This window comes from Prinia subflava, chromosome 2 (assembly GCF_021018805.1).
Source record: "Prinia subflava isolate CZ2003 ecotype Zambia chromosome 2, Cam_Psub_1.2, whole genome shotgun sequence".
Taxonomy (NCBI): domain Eukaryota; kingdom Metazoa; phylum Chordata; class Aves; order Passeriformes; family Cisticolidae; genus Prinia; species Prinia subflava.
Window position 1 is genome coordinate 60883933 of NC_086248.1, and position 15184 is coordinate 60899116.

The 15184-nt window shown below is 39.5% G+C and overlaps 1 protein-coding gene across 1 annotated transcript in view; it reads left to right on the plus strand.

The window, feature by feature from the left end:
- Positions 1–11091, plus strand: part of ARID1B (AT-rich interaction domain 1B) — a 322513-nt gene extending 311422 nt beyond the window's left edge. The window contains exons 18-21 of the mRNA XM_063390178.1: positions 855–951; positions 4210–4999; positions 5875–6005; positions 8002–11091. Coding sequence (XP_063246248.1) covers positions 855–951; positions 4210–4999; positions 5875–6005; positions 8002–9714 — 2731 coding nt within the window. The 3' untranslated portion in view covers positions 9715–11091. The remainder of the gene's footprint in view (positions 1–854; positions 952–4209; positions 5000–5874; positions 6006–8001) is intronic.
- The last annotated feature ends 4093 nt before the right edge of the window (positions 11092–15184 follow it).

Here is a 15184-nt window from a genome sequence, read left to right on the forward strand (position 1 = left end):
TTGTCTTTTAAAAAAATAGTTTCCTATGCTTTTGGAAAAATGAGGTCCCATTAGTTCTTTTAACATGTCAGGTTCCTCTGTTTCTGTGACTCTCCCTGATACATTACTTCCATAATTATCCTCTAATTGTTGATGTGTTCTCACTGGTAGTGTACGGAGAGGAATTACTGACATATTAGCCTGCAATACAGTGTTATTTATCAATCTAAATGCTTTCCAAGTACTTGATTTCAGCAACCTAAATTTCATTCAGATGTGCTAAAAATATTGCGCTGTAGTGCTCCTCAGAGGTCTTAAGGGCCACAGGTAAGTTTCCAAGTGAACACAACTTTGTCTCTTATTGTGTATGCTTCATTATGCAGCTTTAATTAAAAAATACACAAACATTAGCAAAATTATAAGTACTGTTCTTGCTGACTTTAAATTGATATATTCTTGAATCATCCAAAAAGTAGCTTGCCATTAGGCTGGCATCTAAAACACAAGAATTTTTACCTGCAACCTTTGAGCTGTACACCAGACACTTCCCCACCAAGGATGGGCTCCCCATGTCTGCAGCTGCCTTTCTTACCTCTTTGCTGACCCTACTCTCTTCCCATTCCTGACTGCTCCCTCTAAATCTCTGTTGTGTCTTCACTGTTCCTCCTTTCTTCCATGTACTTCACCTCCTTCCTTCCACTACCAGCTCCAGCAGAGCTTACTACCTCAGGCTCAGGACCATACCAGACTGTACCTTCACCTTATTTCCAGATGGCAGATACCTTCAAGGTGCAAGATTTTCAGAGGACTTTACTCTTCCTGGTGGCTTGGAAACTCCAGCAGTTCTAAGTGTTGGTTTGAATGCTTTATTTTAGGCATGAACCATATGGGCAGCAGTATCCAGGACAAGGACCTCCCTCAGGACAGCCACCATATGGAGGACATCAACCTGGAATGTATCCACAGCAGCAGGTAGTAGAGGGGAAAATGGCTATGTTTGTAACATTTGTTTAAAAAATTCACCCCGGGATTCTGTATACATTGAAAAAGTTGTTTATGCAGCGTATGTCTTTTGGTACAGAGGAGCACTGTAGTGCTGGTCAAAGTCACAGCCTGTATGGGTAAGCAGTGCATGTGCAGCTGTAGGAAAATGTGCTCATTACACTGGAAGAATGTAAATTCTAACAGATGTTCTGTGGCTTTGGATGTGCATCGAGTGATTGTCCCAAGTTAATAACCAGCAGACTGGGAAAGTATAAAGCACAGACAAGTGAAGTGACAAATACAAGTGAAGTAACAAGTGAAGGAACAAATAGAAAAGCAGCTTGGATGGCAGGTTCAAGGGCTTTAATGTCATGCAGCCAAATGAACCCAACAGAGCAGCATTCTCAATTTTTTTTGGTGCTGTGGTGGGTCATATGAGATACCTATCTTTAATATAGATCAGGGCATATTCCCACATGATGTCTCTAGTAATAATATGGTACAAACACGTACCAGAGAGAATGTTATTGATGTTAAAAATAGTTTAAACATTTGTACTTTGCAGTCTCCCCAATTTTTACAACTCAAAAATACAAATTATATTAATTAGTAAGATTTTTTTATTACATGTATGATTCATACCTTGTGAGCAAAATCCCATCTTATAACAAAACTCTACTGACTTCAACAGGATCAGTTTCATTCTGCGTGTTATTAATTCAGTTCTAGTCATACAATACTTGAAGTTGGCTTCCAGAATAAAAAGCATTTCCTTATTATAAAAAAACTGAAATGTAAACCAGTTTTGAGCGGATTTCAGATAGTTCTTTTCAGTATGGGATAGAGTTTTACTAGGAAATTTGGGTCAGGGGTTAGGAGTGCTGTGTGGAGAAACCAAGAGATCTTAGATTGCACTGTACTAAAAACATACATAAATTTAGATTTCAGAATTTCTTGCTTATCTCTTTGGTCCATAACATCTCAAAAATGGCATAATAGAAAAAATGTTTTGTTGTTTTTTATGACAAGCATATGCTAGCAGTCTAGGTGATTTAGTGGGGAAATTGCAAAGGTATATAACAGAACAGTTCGTGATATTCCATGCTAATGTGTGCAGGGAATATATTAACTGCGTGTTCATTTAAGCAAGGAGACAGCTAGAATTTGTAAAAATATATTTGGCCCTGTCCTTCCTGCTGTTTATATATTTTGTACAATGACTCTTGAATGCAAAATGCATTAATGCAGAAAAGCAGTGGAGAATGAAGGACAAGGATCCTGACCAGCCTCAGCCTCTCTCTGTCCCCAGAGGATTCCACTTCTTCATTTAGCTAGAGATTCTGTTGCCAGCAGATTATTTACAATTTCCTAAATCTTACTTTGAAGTGGTACAGGAGGAATGTGAAAAATGACCCTTTCAAAGCTTTGTCTACAACCCGAAGGCTAGAGAATGACCTGCAAAGGAGGTGATTGGAGCATGAGCTCCTGGGGCTAATGAAACCCTTGGAGCCAGGTTTTCCAATTCCTGTATGAGTGCTTACATCCCAGGAGCTGTTACGCAGCAGGTGACCTGTGTTGGTGGCTTTTTGTCCTCTGTGAGGTCTCAAAATTCCACATCTCAGTGGAGAAAGAGACACATTGTGCAGTCTTAGTGTCCTGCTGAGCATGTCCACAGCGGGGAGGAGCTCAGGTGCGTCACTGTCCTCTGCACTGGGGACCACCGGGCACATTGGCACTGGCTGTACCAGGGGGCTGGAGTGCTTTTAAAAAGGCACGTGCTTCATTCCCAAGTATCTGCTGTAAGCACTGAATCACTGTGGCAGAACAAACACGACCTTCTTAGGTGTGGCTGCTGCCAAGTCATTTCCTAATGTATAAATTGGCCCCAGGGGTGGAATTTAGTACAGCAAGTCGTTCACTAAGGCTGGAAATAGGTATTTCTCAGATAGCCAGAAAGCTCTATAGCAAGTTCTAAAAAAATACCTTCATACAATACAGTAGTTGTGGTTTTATGTGCACCAAAGTTGGAAGATGACTTTATGAATCCCAGAGCTGTTTTAACTTTCCCATATTGAATACAGAGAGAATTTTATCTGATCTTAACTCTAGTACATTAGTATACATTGTACATTGTACCGAGCTACTGAGTTTCCGGGGGAGCTGTAACTTTGAATTTGCCATAGATCATATATTCAAAAATCACCCATTTAATTCACATTTTTTGCTTCAGAGCACTCAATGTGGTTTGAACTGTGGAACAAACTCCCACAGGAACTAAGGACCGCTGCAAACCTTACCACCATCCCCTCAAAGAGCAACATGTTTTTTTTTTTTGTTCTGCCATCTTATACATAAATACATTCAAGCTTGTATGGTTTAAAAACCACTCTGCTCTCCCCGAGGTAAAACAGTTTACCTCACACAGCATTCCCCATTTGAGAGAGTGAGAAACAAAGAGGGAATAAACCATAGGTGGCAGCTGTTAGATACATTACTTAATTCATTATAGAGCAGCAGGGTAAGAACCTGCATAAACTAGAACAGAACGTTTGGATGTGACCATTTGCTGTAATAATCTCACAGTAAATTAAATGTGATAAGGATGATTTGGGAAGAAGATGGTTGCTCAAAGAGGACCATATTCCCAGAAATTACACAGAGTATCAAATGCAACAGATTGTTTTCTCCTGTTAATAAATTTACTGTCTGTAGGCTATGTCTTAGGCTACTATGTATCTACTATGTAAGATGTAGTGTTTCAGACATGCATGCTTGCAGCATATCTTGTTATTTTAAGAGTTTATTCAGTGCCTGTCTCTTGAAAAGATGTACTGGGTGGTTTTGAATTTTTTTAAAGATTTTTCTTTGTAGTAGGCTAAGCATAAAAAAGAAGTGAAAATATTTTAGTTGGTGAGGACTGTTGCCTTTTCATGCGTGTATGAAATGACCAGTGGAATTTAGTCTGACAGATGGGGAAGGAAAGAGAAAAGGAAAAAATTAGAGCAAGCATAAGAAAATTTAGCCCAAGGATAAGCTTCCTTTTAGTAGTCACTTATAAGCACAGCAAAGCAGAGGCTTAAAAAGAAAGCACTGGATCAAGCCTAACCATAGCACTGTATGCCTGACGCTGGAGTCAGCACGATCCCTCTAGAACTAAGCGCCTTCGGCGCTTCGAATGCGCTTTCATCCCGTATATTTATATTGAGTGTGGAGTAAAAGTGACACCTTTCCAAAATTTTCTTTCAGAACTACAAGAGACACATGGATGGCATGTATGGGCCTCCAGCCAAGCGCCACGAAGGGGATATGTACAACATGCAGTATGGCAACCAGCAGCAGGAAATGTATAACCAGTACGGCAACGCTTACACAGGGCCTGACAGGAGGCCCATGCAGGGACAGTACCCATATCCATATAACAGGGAAAGGATGCAGGGCCCAGGACAAATGCAGCAGCATGGAATACCTCCCCAGATGATCGGTGGCCCCATGCAGTCATCATCCTCCAGTGAAGGTCCTCAGCAGAACATGTGGCCGACACGAAATGATATGCCTTACCCTTACCAGAACAGGCAAGGTCCAGGAGGCCCTGCACAGGCCCCTCCGTATCCAGGGATGAATCGCACTGATGATATGATGGTACCTGACCAGAGGATAAACCACGAGAGTCAGTGGCCTTCTCATGTCAACCAACGGCAGCCTTCTTATATGTCATCCTCAGCCTCCATGCAGCCTATCACTAGACCTCCTCAGTCATCCTACCAGACACCGCCCTCTATGCCAAACCACATCTCCAGAGCTCCAAGTCCAGCGTCCTTCCAGCGCTCTTTGGAAAACCGTATGTCTCCAAGCAAGTCTCCTTTCCTACCCTCCATGAAGATGCAAAAGGTTATACCCACAGTTCCAGTGTCACAGGTCACAGGACCTCCACCCCAACCTCCACCGATTAGGCGAGAGATTACCTTCCCCCCGGGCTCTGTAGAAGCATCCCAACCAGTCTTAAAACCAAGACGAAAGATTACCTCAAAAGATATTGGTAAGCATGAAAACAAAACATAATATAAATTTTGGGGACTTCAGTTCTGATGGTTTTTTTCACATTTTAATACACTCTTGACAAATAGTGAGCTTTGGTAACTACAATGTGATTGTCTTCAATAAAAATGTGATAACTTGTGCATCAGTGAGGATGATAGGTAAAACTCATCCCAGACATCTGACATGAAATGAAAGCAATATTTTATATGGATACTTGAGGTCTTCACAAATGCATTAAAAATGAAGCTTGCCTCAGATTTCAAAATGAGATGTGTTGGAAGGTCCTTTAGAATGTCTGTTAAATCACCAGTACAGCGTTTAGATTAGCAAAGCTTTCCATGTTTTTGTTCCATGGAAGCTCATGCTGTTCTGCTGTGTAGTTGTAGTCTCTGCTTTCCTTGAATGGTCCATTTAATCATTCCGTAGTTTTTGTCCTGTTTATTTCTTTCTCGCTTCTTAAAGATATCCCCAAGTCTTTTCTTGTCTTTAATTTTGGTTACATTTCATCCATTCCAGTTCTCCTACTTCAGATTTCCACATTTGTGACAGAGTATTCTACCTTTGTTTACTGATGGATTGGGTTAAGTCAAGTTCTTTAAGTTGGTATGATTATTTCAGGTCCAGCAGGGTCAGGAAGAATGGCCCTGCTAGGATATTCTCCAGCACTAAGGCTTACAGAAAGCTGCACAGAAGCAATTTTAGCAGCAGTTACAGAAAGCTGAACAGAACGAAGCAGTGAAAATAGGGTCTTAACCAGTAACCATTTAATTTCAACTTGCATCCTCAGAATATCACTGATTACTCTTTCAGAACTCATAAACAGTCTCCAAGGATGCACTAATACTGTTTACTTCTCCCTCTTTCTTTCTTCAGTAACTCCTGAGGCCTGGAGAGTGATGATGTCTCTTAAATCTGGTCTTTTGGCTGAAAGTACCTGGGCGCTAGACACTATTAATATTCTTCTGTATGATGACAGCACTGTTGCTACTTTCAACCTCTCTCAGGTAGGTGGGAAAGCATTATACATCTCAACTTTCCAGGGAAAGAAAAGTGAAATAAGACACCTACAAAAATGCTGCTGGCTTTTCCGATTTATTCTAATTAACATAAATTTTAATACTGAAAAACTTGCACTTGTTTATGATTGGTAGTAGTGAGTAACAAGAGACAGATATAGGTCACACAGAGGAAATAAAGAAGCCTGAAAAAATGATGTTTTTTGTAAAAAGAAGCATGTAGGAATATAAGAATTTTAGCACTGACTAAAGACTAATGTGTAAATTTACACGCATAGTAGTGTAGTCCCTCAAAACAGCAGTATGTTAGTAATCTTTCTTAATCTGTGTTTCTTTAAAGATTTTGCAAATATTAAAGTGATTTAAAGGCTCTTTTTTTTTGGTGACAGCTTGTCCTGTTCCATACTTCATGTGAGACTGTGGGATTCTATTTAATTGCTTATTTTCTGTTTTGTTTCTTCTTCCAGTGAATTAAGTTTTCACAGGAATACCAAATTGACAATTTAAGGGCTAAAATCCACTGTCTATCCATAGGATGCAAGAAACACAGGATTTAACAGTGTGTGCTTTTGCCTCACTGCCTCCCAGCATTTTTCAGCTCTGCTCTAATCATTTGCCTGTTAGGTGGTAGTAATAGATGGCATGCTGATAATTCACATCATCTAAAATTTGTACAAATTAAATATTCAGTTTCTCTCCTCCATTCATTCCTTGGTTACTAATAGTGTAGCTCATCATTTTTTAAATATAATGACTTTTTTAAAAATACAGACACAAACGGTACATTACATCCCACCTGATTTTAGAACTAGGGATATCTATAGCATGATTTATCTCACCCAGAAGAAGAGATCTAAAATAGGTCAGATGAATCATACCCTAGAAATGGCCTGTAAAAGACCATTGATTATAAAAGGAATCAAGACAATTAGGTTAGGTGTGTGACTAGTGTGGGTGTTTGAAGTTAAATGAGGTGAATCTCCTCTGAATTCTGTCAGAAACTGTGTTAATGCACCCTTTGCAAATTGCCCAGAATACCAGACATATTGTATATAAATACTTGTATTCTTTTATGTGTACTTTGGACTGTTCCCAATGGCAGGACCATATGATGCCTGGTAACTCCTGCAGTTCTGATAAGCATCAGTTTGTTCCTTAGTTCTTTGAGGAGCTGGCAATTATAAGAGAATACAGAATGGACAAAAGGATACATTTTACTGGAAACTCATTTGCCCGCAATTTAAAAAAAAACACATTGAAAGCCAGACAATTGGGCTGAATGCATCATAACAACAAAAAATTTTTAATAATAAAGCCACTAAGTGTAAATTAATACCAAGTCCAACTACTGCCTTTCCATAAGAAAGTGATTACAAGTTAATTAAGAAGATTAAACCTAAATTAAAAGTGTTTCTGAAGGGTGACTTACAGCACCAGGCTCCAATAACAATTTTTAACTACTGCCAGGCAAAAAATGGATCTATTCCAATAGAGATGAGATATTAATCTAGGATACCTGGACCCTGAACTGCAGATCCCCACATGACACTTTGGTTTAGAGACAAAGGAGGAAAGGAAGAATTGCAAACTTTAAATATCTAATAAAAGTACAAATCAGCAAAAATAGGCAAGTTAGTTCAGTGTTCTGTACAAAAAATTAAAATTAATAGGCACTACTAAAGGGACAGAACAGCTAAGCCAGATGTCTGCTATGGCTTAAAGGAGACATGAATAAAGTCCTGTACCTCTCATAGCTGTTACAGCTGAGGCAAACAGAGCCGTGATAGTCTGACATTATACACTGTTTGGACAGACTCTAGAAGAATTTCTTTTGATTAAATTCTGCCACGCAGGACCTAGCCACAAGTCCACAGCAGGATGAGAGAAATATTCACATATGTATGCATCAGTATTCCTAATAAAATTTCATGCAGACAAAAAAAAATTATGTGATTTTTATGTTCTTTCTTTCTTTTTCCCTCAGTTGTCTGGATTTCTTGAGCTTTTAGTAGAATATTTTAGAAAATGCCTGATTGACATTTTTGGAATCCTTATGGAATATGAAGTGGGAGATCCAGGCCACAAAGCACTTGATCACAAAGCAGCCAAGAAAGATGATAGTCAGTCCTTGGCAGAGGATACTGGAAAAGATGAGAATGACGAATGTATTGACTATTTTGATGAAGATGAGGAGGAGGGGGAGGATGAAAAGGCAGAAGGAGAAGAAAAGAGCATTGTTTTTTCCACTCCTGGTGCCATTGCTGATCCAAGTGAGAGGCCAAAACAAGCCAGTAAATTTGACAAGCTGCCAATAAAGATTGTAAAGAAAAATAATCTGTTTGTTGTTGATCGTTCTGACAAACTTGGACGCGTTCAGGAATTTGATAGTGGACTTCTCCACTGGCAGCTTGGTGGTGGTGACACAACTGAGCATATCCAGACTCACTTTGAAAGCAAGATGGAGATTCCACCACGCAGGAAAGCCCCTCCTCCCTTGAACTCTCCAAGCAAAAAGAAGGACCTCGAGGGAAAAGGTGAATCTGAGGAGCAACAAGAAAAAAGTATAACAGCAACCATTGATGATGTCCTCTCGGCTCGGCCAGGAGCACTACCTGAAGACTCAAACTCTGGTTCCCAAACAGAGAGCAGTAAATTTCCCTTTGGGATCCATCAAGCCAAAAGCCACCGGAATATTAAACTGCTAGAGGATGAGCCAAGGAGCCGGGATGAGACTCCTCTATGCACCATAACTCACTGGCAAGACTCCTTGGCCAAACGCTGCATCTGTGTGTCAAATATCGTCCGTAGCTTGTCTTTTGTGCCTGGCAATGACACCGAAATGTCCAAACATCCAGGCTTGGTGCTGATCCTGGGAAAGTTGATCCTTCTTCACCACGAGCATCCAGAAAGAAAGCGAGCGCCGCAGACTTATGAGAAAGAGGAAGAGGAGGACAAAGGGGTGGCCTGCAGCAAGGATGAGTGGTGGTGGGACTGCCTCGAGGTCTTGAGGGATAATACATTGGTCACATTAGCCAACATTTCTGGGCAGCTAGACTTGTCTGCTTACACAGAAAGCATCTGTTTGCCAATTTTGGATGGCTTGCTGCACTGGATGGTGTGCCCGTCTGCAGAGGCACAGGATCCTTTTCCAACCGTGGGGCCCAACTCAGTTCTTTCGCCTCAGAGACTTGTGCTGGAGACCCTGTGTAAGCTCAGTATCCAGGACAATAATGTGGACCTTATCTTGGCCACCCCCCCATTCAGCCGTCAGGAGAAACTCTACGCTACTTTAGTTAGGTACGTTGGGGACCGCAAAAACCCGGTCTGCCGAGAAATGTCCATGGCGCTCCTATCGAACCTTGCCCAGGGGGACACATTAGCAGCAAGGGCAATAGCTGTGCAGAAGGGAAGCATTGGAAACTTGATAAGCTTCCTGGAGGATGGGGTCACTATGGCCCAGTACCAGCAGAGCCAGCATAACCTCATGCACATGCAGCCTCCACCTCTGGAGCCGCCTAGCGTAGACATGATGTGCAGGGCAGCCAAGGCCTTGCTGGCCATGGCGAGAGTGGACGAGAACCGCTCCGAGTTCCTTTTGCACGAGGGTCGTTTGCTGGATATCTCAATATCTGCTGTCCTGAACTCTCTGGTTGCATCTGTCATCTGTGATGTACTTTTTCAGATCGGGCAGTTATGACATAAGTGAGAAGCCAAGCATGTGTGAGTGGAGATTAGAGGGTCACATATAACTGGCTGTTTTCTGTTCTTGTTTATCCAATGTAGGAAGAAGGAAAAAAAAAGAATCTTTGCTCCTCTGCCCCATTCACTATTTACCAATTGGGAATTAAAGAAATTATTAATTTGAACAGTTATGAAATTAATATTTGCTGTCTATGTGTATAAGTACATCTTTTTATTTTATTTTTTTTAACCAAAGTTGCTGTCTAGTACATTCAAAGGTCACACCTTTTTTTTTTCCATAGATTATCCTTTTCAATGTTCTTTTCCATGTTTGTATTGCATATTTTTTGGGAAGCGAACTAGTGACTTTTTAAAAAAAATGTTATGGCAAACCATTGTATGATGGGAAAAAAATCTCACCACTTTGAAACAAAAAGGTGAAAAATAATCAACATACCAAGTTCCTGTGTGTTTTATTTTTTCAGATAAGGAAAAAATAAAAAAAAACTTGTATACCATCACCCAAAGCTCTGTGCAATAGAAGATTCTAGTGATGTAGGTATAGGGGATCAAGGAGGATGTCAGTCAGTAGTCAAAATCCAAAACAATACTTATTTCTCCTCAGGAGAAATGGTTACATTAGGCTAGGAGCAAAACAAAACAAAATAAGTCAAGTTAAAAGATTTTTAAACAAAACCTGAAGTTAAACATCAATTGCTTCCTCACCAGAACTGTCTTGTCTACATCTTTTTTTTTTTTTCTTTTTGACCTTCCACAATGACAGTTCTTCACAATTCCTTTAATCATTTTTTAAAATATTTTTTTATTGCCTAAGGGCCGTGATGTATATAGAAGTTGTACATGAAACATACCCTCATTTTTTTTTTTTTTAGTACAAAGTTTTTAGTTTCTTTTTCATGATGTGGTATCTACAAAGTGATAGTAGAATTATTTTTTTCTTTCATTTGGGCCATATCTCCAAAAAATAATAAAAAAAAAGAAAAAAGAAAAAACCCAACACAGAAAACCAACAACTGAGGGTAATGTACAAGTTTCTGTATGTATAAAGTCATGCTCTATTTCGGGAGAGCAGCCGATCACAATTTGCTTTATAAATCAAGGTGTGGAAATGGTTACGTATGGATTGATTTAAGAAAATGGTTACCAGTCTACAGACAAAAAATATATACAGGAAAAAAAAAGGAAGAAACACAACTTCAAAGATTTTTCAGTGACAAGAATCTGCATTTGTATTTCAAGATAATGTAGTTAAAAAAGAAAAAACTTGATGTAAATTCCTCCTTTTCCTCTGGCTTAATGAATTTCATTTATTCAGTATAAAATCTTTATATGTTCCACATGTTAAGAATAAATGTACATTAAATCTTGTTAAGCACTGTGATGGGTGTTCTTGAATAGTGTTCTAGTTACAGTGTGGGATATCGGAAAGCAAAATAATTACAAGAAAGAGCAATAATGATTATTCTCTTTCCCCTACTTTATCATTATGACCTTCAAAAATATTACGCTATTGTATTGCAGCAACTTGCTCTACTTTTAGAAAGCCTTCTCACATCTCAGAGAAGTGTTTTTAATTATTATATATGAAACCACGAAGCCTCAAAAGGGGAAGACGTGGCTGACAAGTGGTAGTTCTGACTATGCAGGTACCCAGTCTCCGTGCTGTGTTTGGGGGACTGAAGGCGGATGTTAGAAAAAGTGATGAAAGATTTTGTTAAAGCAATAACCAACTGGAAGAAAACTATCTGTATTCACTACCTGTAATTCTCTCTGTTGGTTAAAGGTGCAAATACCCCAGTGATGTGGGTATTTAGAATAAACACCCACCCACTTCTCGATACTGTATGTGTCATTGCATACTTACGTGGCCTCTCATGCTGGGAGGCCCCCATTAAAGTGGATCAGGCTTTAATAGAGCACATCCATTGTTATAATTGGTGGGAGATGGCCATTTCCCTTTCAGGAATTATCTGGTTTCAGATACATCCACTCTCACCTGGTGATACCTTGTTGCTGAATATTGTTCAAGCACTAATTTTTGCTATTTTATCTTGGATCATTGACTTTGTTAGTGTGATCATAAAAAGCTAATAATAATCAATTTCCATGGAATTGCCACATAATTACACTGTTAGTGGATATCCTCCTCCCCTCTCCAATAACAATACGGAGGTACTTGAAAATTACAACCCTCTTTGGCATACTGCCCATTTTGTTCATACAGATTGCTATAACGTTAATATATGCAAGAGAATTTCAGAGACAGGTAAAGTACATACAATTATAAGCCAAGTTTGAAACGTGCCTCCTTAGTGTCATGAGAAGTAATTTCTCCTTTTAGCTTCTCTTACTCAGTAGTCTCTCTACTCCTACATCATCTGCTGCAGTGGTCTGTCTTCCTCTTGCATATCACTACTTTTAGAAATGTCTGGTGAATTATAACCCACTTGTAACTCTTCATCACAGAAGGAGGCATATTTCAGGGATGATTTTTTACAGCTTATTGCTGGGCAGTGTGAAAACAGAATGCCTCACTAAACTTATTTCTTACTAATATTTTACTTCTTGATACTGCCCCATGGATACAAGCAAGCTATTAAATAAACCCTCTGCTGAGTGCTACACACCCCTTTCTGATCAAGGACAACAAAGGACATCTATTCTCTTCCCTCTTCAGCATTCAGACCCAGAGTCCTCTGGGAAGAACTACACCTGTGGCATAACACTCTCAGCTGTCAGAGGCAGCATGTTAATGCTCCTCAAGCCTGCTTAAACAACACGGGGGGAAGAAGCACCCAGCCAGCCACATAATGTCCATATGTATGTGGCATTTCCTGCCACTTTTCCAGCTGGGCCAAGAACTAGCTGAGGAAACACAGCAGTGAAAGGACAAGGTTAACAGTACGGACTCTGCCTGAACATGATTTTATTCTGTTACAGTAAGAGTAAACAATCTAAATCGCTGGTTATTGTTACATGACATTTATCAGAAGAAAGGTGACACATAAGAGCTGCAATTCCCTCTCTTGTCTTCGTATGATTTCATCTTCCTCACAATGTTCTCTTAAGCCTTTGGAGACAACCTGCTCATGCGACTTGTGCACTTAGCATGTTCTGACTGAGTCCTGACCAAGCTTGAGCTGCTGTTGGTGTTGTTCTTACAAGAGGAATTTTGGGTTTCACTTTAGGAAGCAAATTCTACATTTTTATGCAGATGTGATCACTGTGATGAAGCTCAGAGTAGTACTAACAGGATGGACTATTTGAGTTAAGGGAAAGCAGCCAGTTAGTATTTTAGGCACTAATCAACCACAAATATTTGACTAACTAACTGTGACTATATATATATATATATATATATATAAGCCTACCTGGTTCTTTGGCAGACCAAGCAATTAATTACTTGCAGGTTTAAAGAGCATCAGTGTATCTTTACTAACCTTTAGAATCACTTCAGGGATTAAATGCCTATCCACTTTGACAGGAAAAAAATGGTTTTGTTCCTTGTCAACATAACTTCCTCTGCTATTCTTTCAGAAAACCCACAAAACAAAAACCGACACATGAAAACATCCTGCTCAAAAACTCCCATGTTTTCAACTATCCAGAATGAAAGATGGAAAAGAAAAATTTCTGTGTTCAAAAGCCTGTGCACATTCTCTTCCATCCTCTTTTGCTGTTTCACACCACAATCTGTGCCATTGCCACCACCAGACCATTACCTTTTGGCATGGATACAGCTAGAAGAAACATTTACTTAATTAGAGGAATACTGAGGTGAAAGCATATACTTGTGTTACATGTTAATGATTCCTGTACAACACTTTTACACTACAATGCAGGCTACACCTCTTATTTTACGAATAATATGAAAATACCTCTTAGTAATAAAATGGTGTAACTGAAAAAAAAAATTACCATGATCTCCACTGTTCTTCCGAAAGAAGAGAGAGGATTGTAAGCATTCATATAGTGCAGGGGCTCAAGCCAACTTGAAACTGAACTGAGGTGGCACACAGTGAGTTCACCTTTCAAGAAGCTCTGAGTAGATTCCTTACTCTACAGGCAGTAGTGCTGATGCACCTAAGAAATAATACACACCTGTTGCCTAAACACCAGTGACACTACCACAGAAGTCAGTCTTTTTGGACTTTTCACTAAGAGCAGTCTGAAATTTTGAGTCTGAGTACTCCAAAGAAAGATGACTTCTATCATCTTTGGCCCAGAATTATCAAATATGTGGAAACCATGCTCATAGAAAAAACCACAAAGCAGTCCCTGCTGCAAAAAGTTTATTTTCCAAGTCATGGACAAGTAACTGGTGGGAAAAGAGGAGAAAATAGAAACAAAAGCAACAGCAGACCGAAAAGGCAGGTACTACTCTTGTAGTGAAGTGGAATTCAGGGATCTAGAATATGGCCCCATGCCACTTTGATTTTCCTCGGGATAATTTGTGAAATTTCAGGATGCTCCCTACTTGTTTTCTCATGAAATCTTAAAGTTCCCCATGGCAAATTCTTTTCCATTCATCCCTCACAAAGATTATTTTAGAGATTACTGAGCATGAAGAAAAGAGAGAGGAAAATTAAGGGGGGGAAAAAAAGGGTGAAAAAGCATGGTTATTTGGGGAAAGGCAGAACACAAAGCTGAAAGAAAAGCTTCCTATGTCCCTTACTCTATTTTTATGTTTATGTCATTCCAAAGAAACAATTAAACCAAGCTAGGGGAATTTGGCATTTCATGGTGGCTGATATAAATACAATGGAAGTAAAATAATATTTTTAGTGGGAGCAAGGGAAGGAAAGCATGAGCCTCCAAGTGTAGACTGGTACATTCAAGTTTTTCTTAATTGCATTTACCTTTCAAACCCTCAAGACAGGAGGAATGGGGAAGGATTAATACTGTCTGCATTGTTAAATCCTCCCACAGTTGTTTATTTGTGCGCTGTCAGAAATGGGTTTGCAAAGTCTGGCCGTCCTTTCTATGAGTGTCAGTAGCTGGGGATACAGGAGACAGCTGCTCTGGACTGCATACCAAATACAGCCTGTCACATGCCTGAACTACTCATTTTGTACTTCTAATTACTATTTCTAACACAAGCTAAAATCCATTTCATTGCAATGCTGTTGTACACTATAAAAAAGTGGAGGTTTATACTTCACATTTGTTTTAACTGGCATAAACTAATGAAGTAGCAAGATCTTCATCTGATGCCCTCAACAGAGCTACGTCTTTGCCTGCATGTGTTAATTTACTTGTTCTGTCATTACTTAGTATATATTGCATTTCCATTAATTAAGCATAGTTATTTACATTGAAAGGGTGATGCAGTGGAATTGCCTAGCTAGCAGAGCAAATCCCTAATGACTTGGGCATCTCTACAATGTTTATTCAGGTCTGCAGAGACACTCCTGAAGGACAAACATTCCGACTTTTGCTCCACTATAGAGCATTTCTAAAAGGCA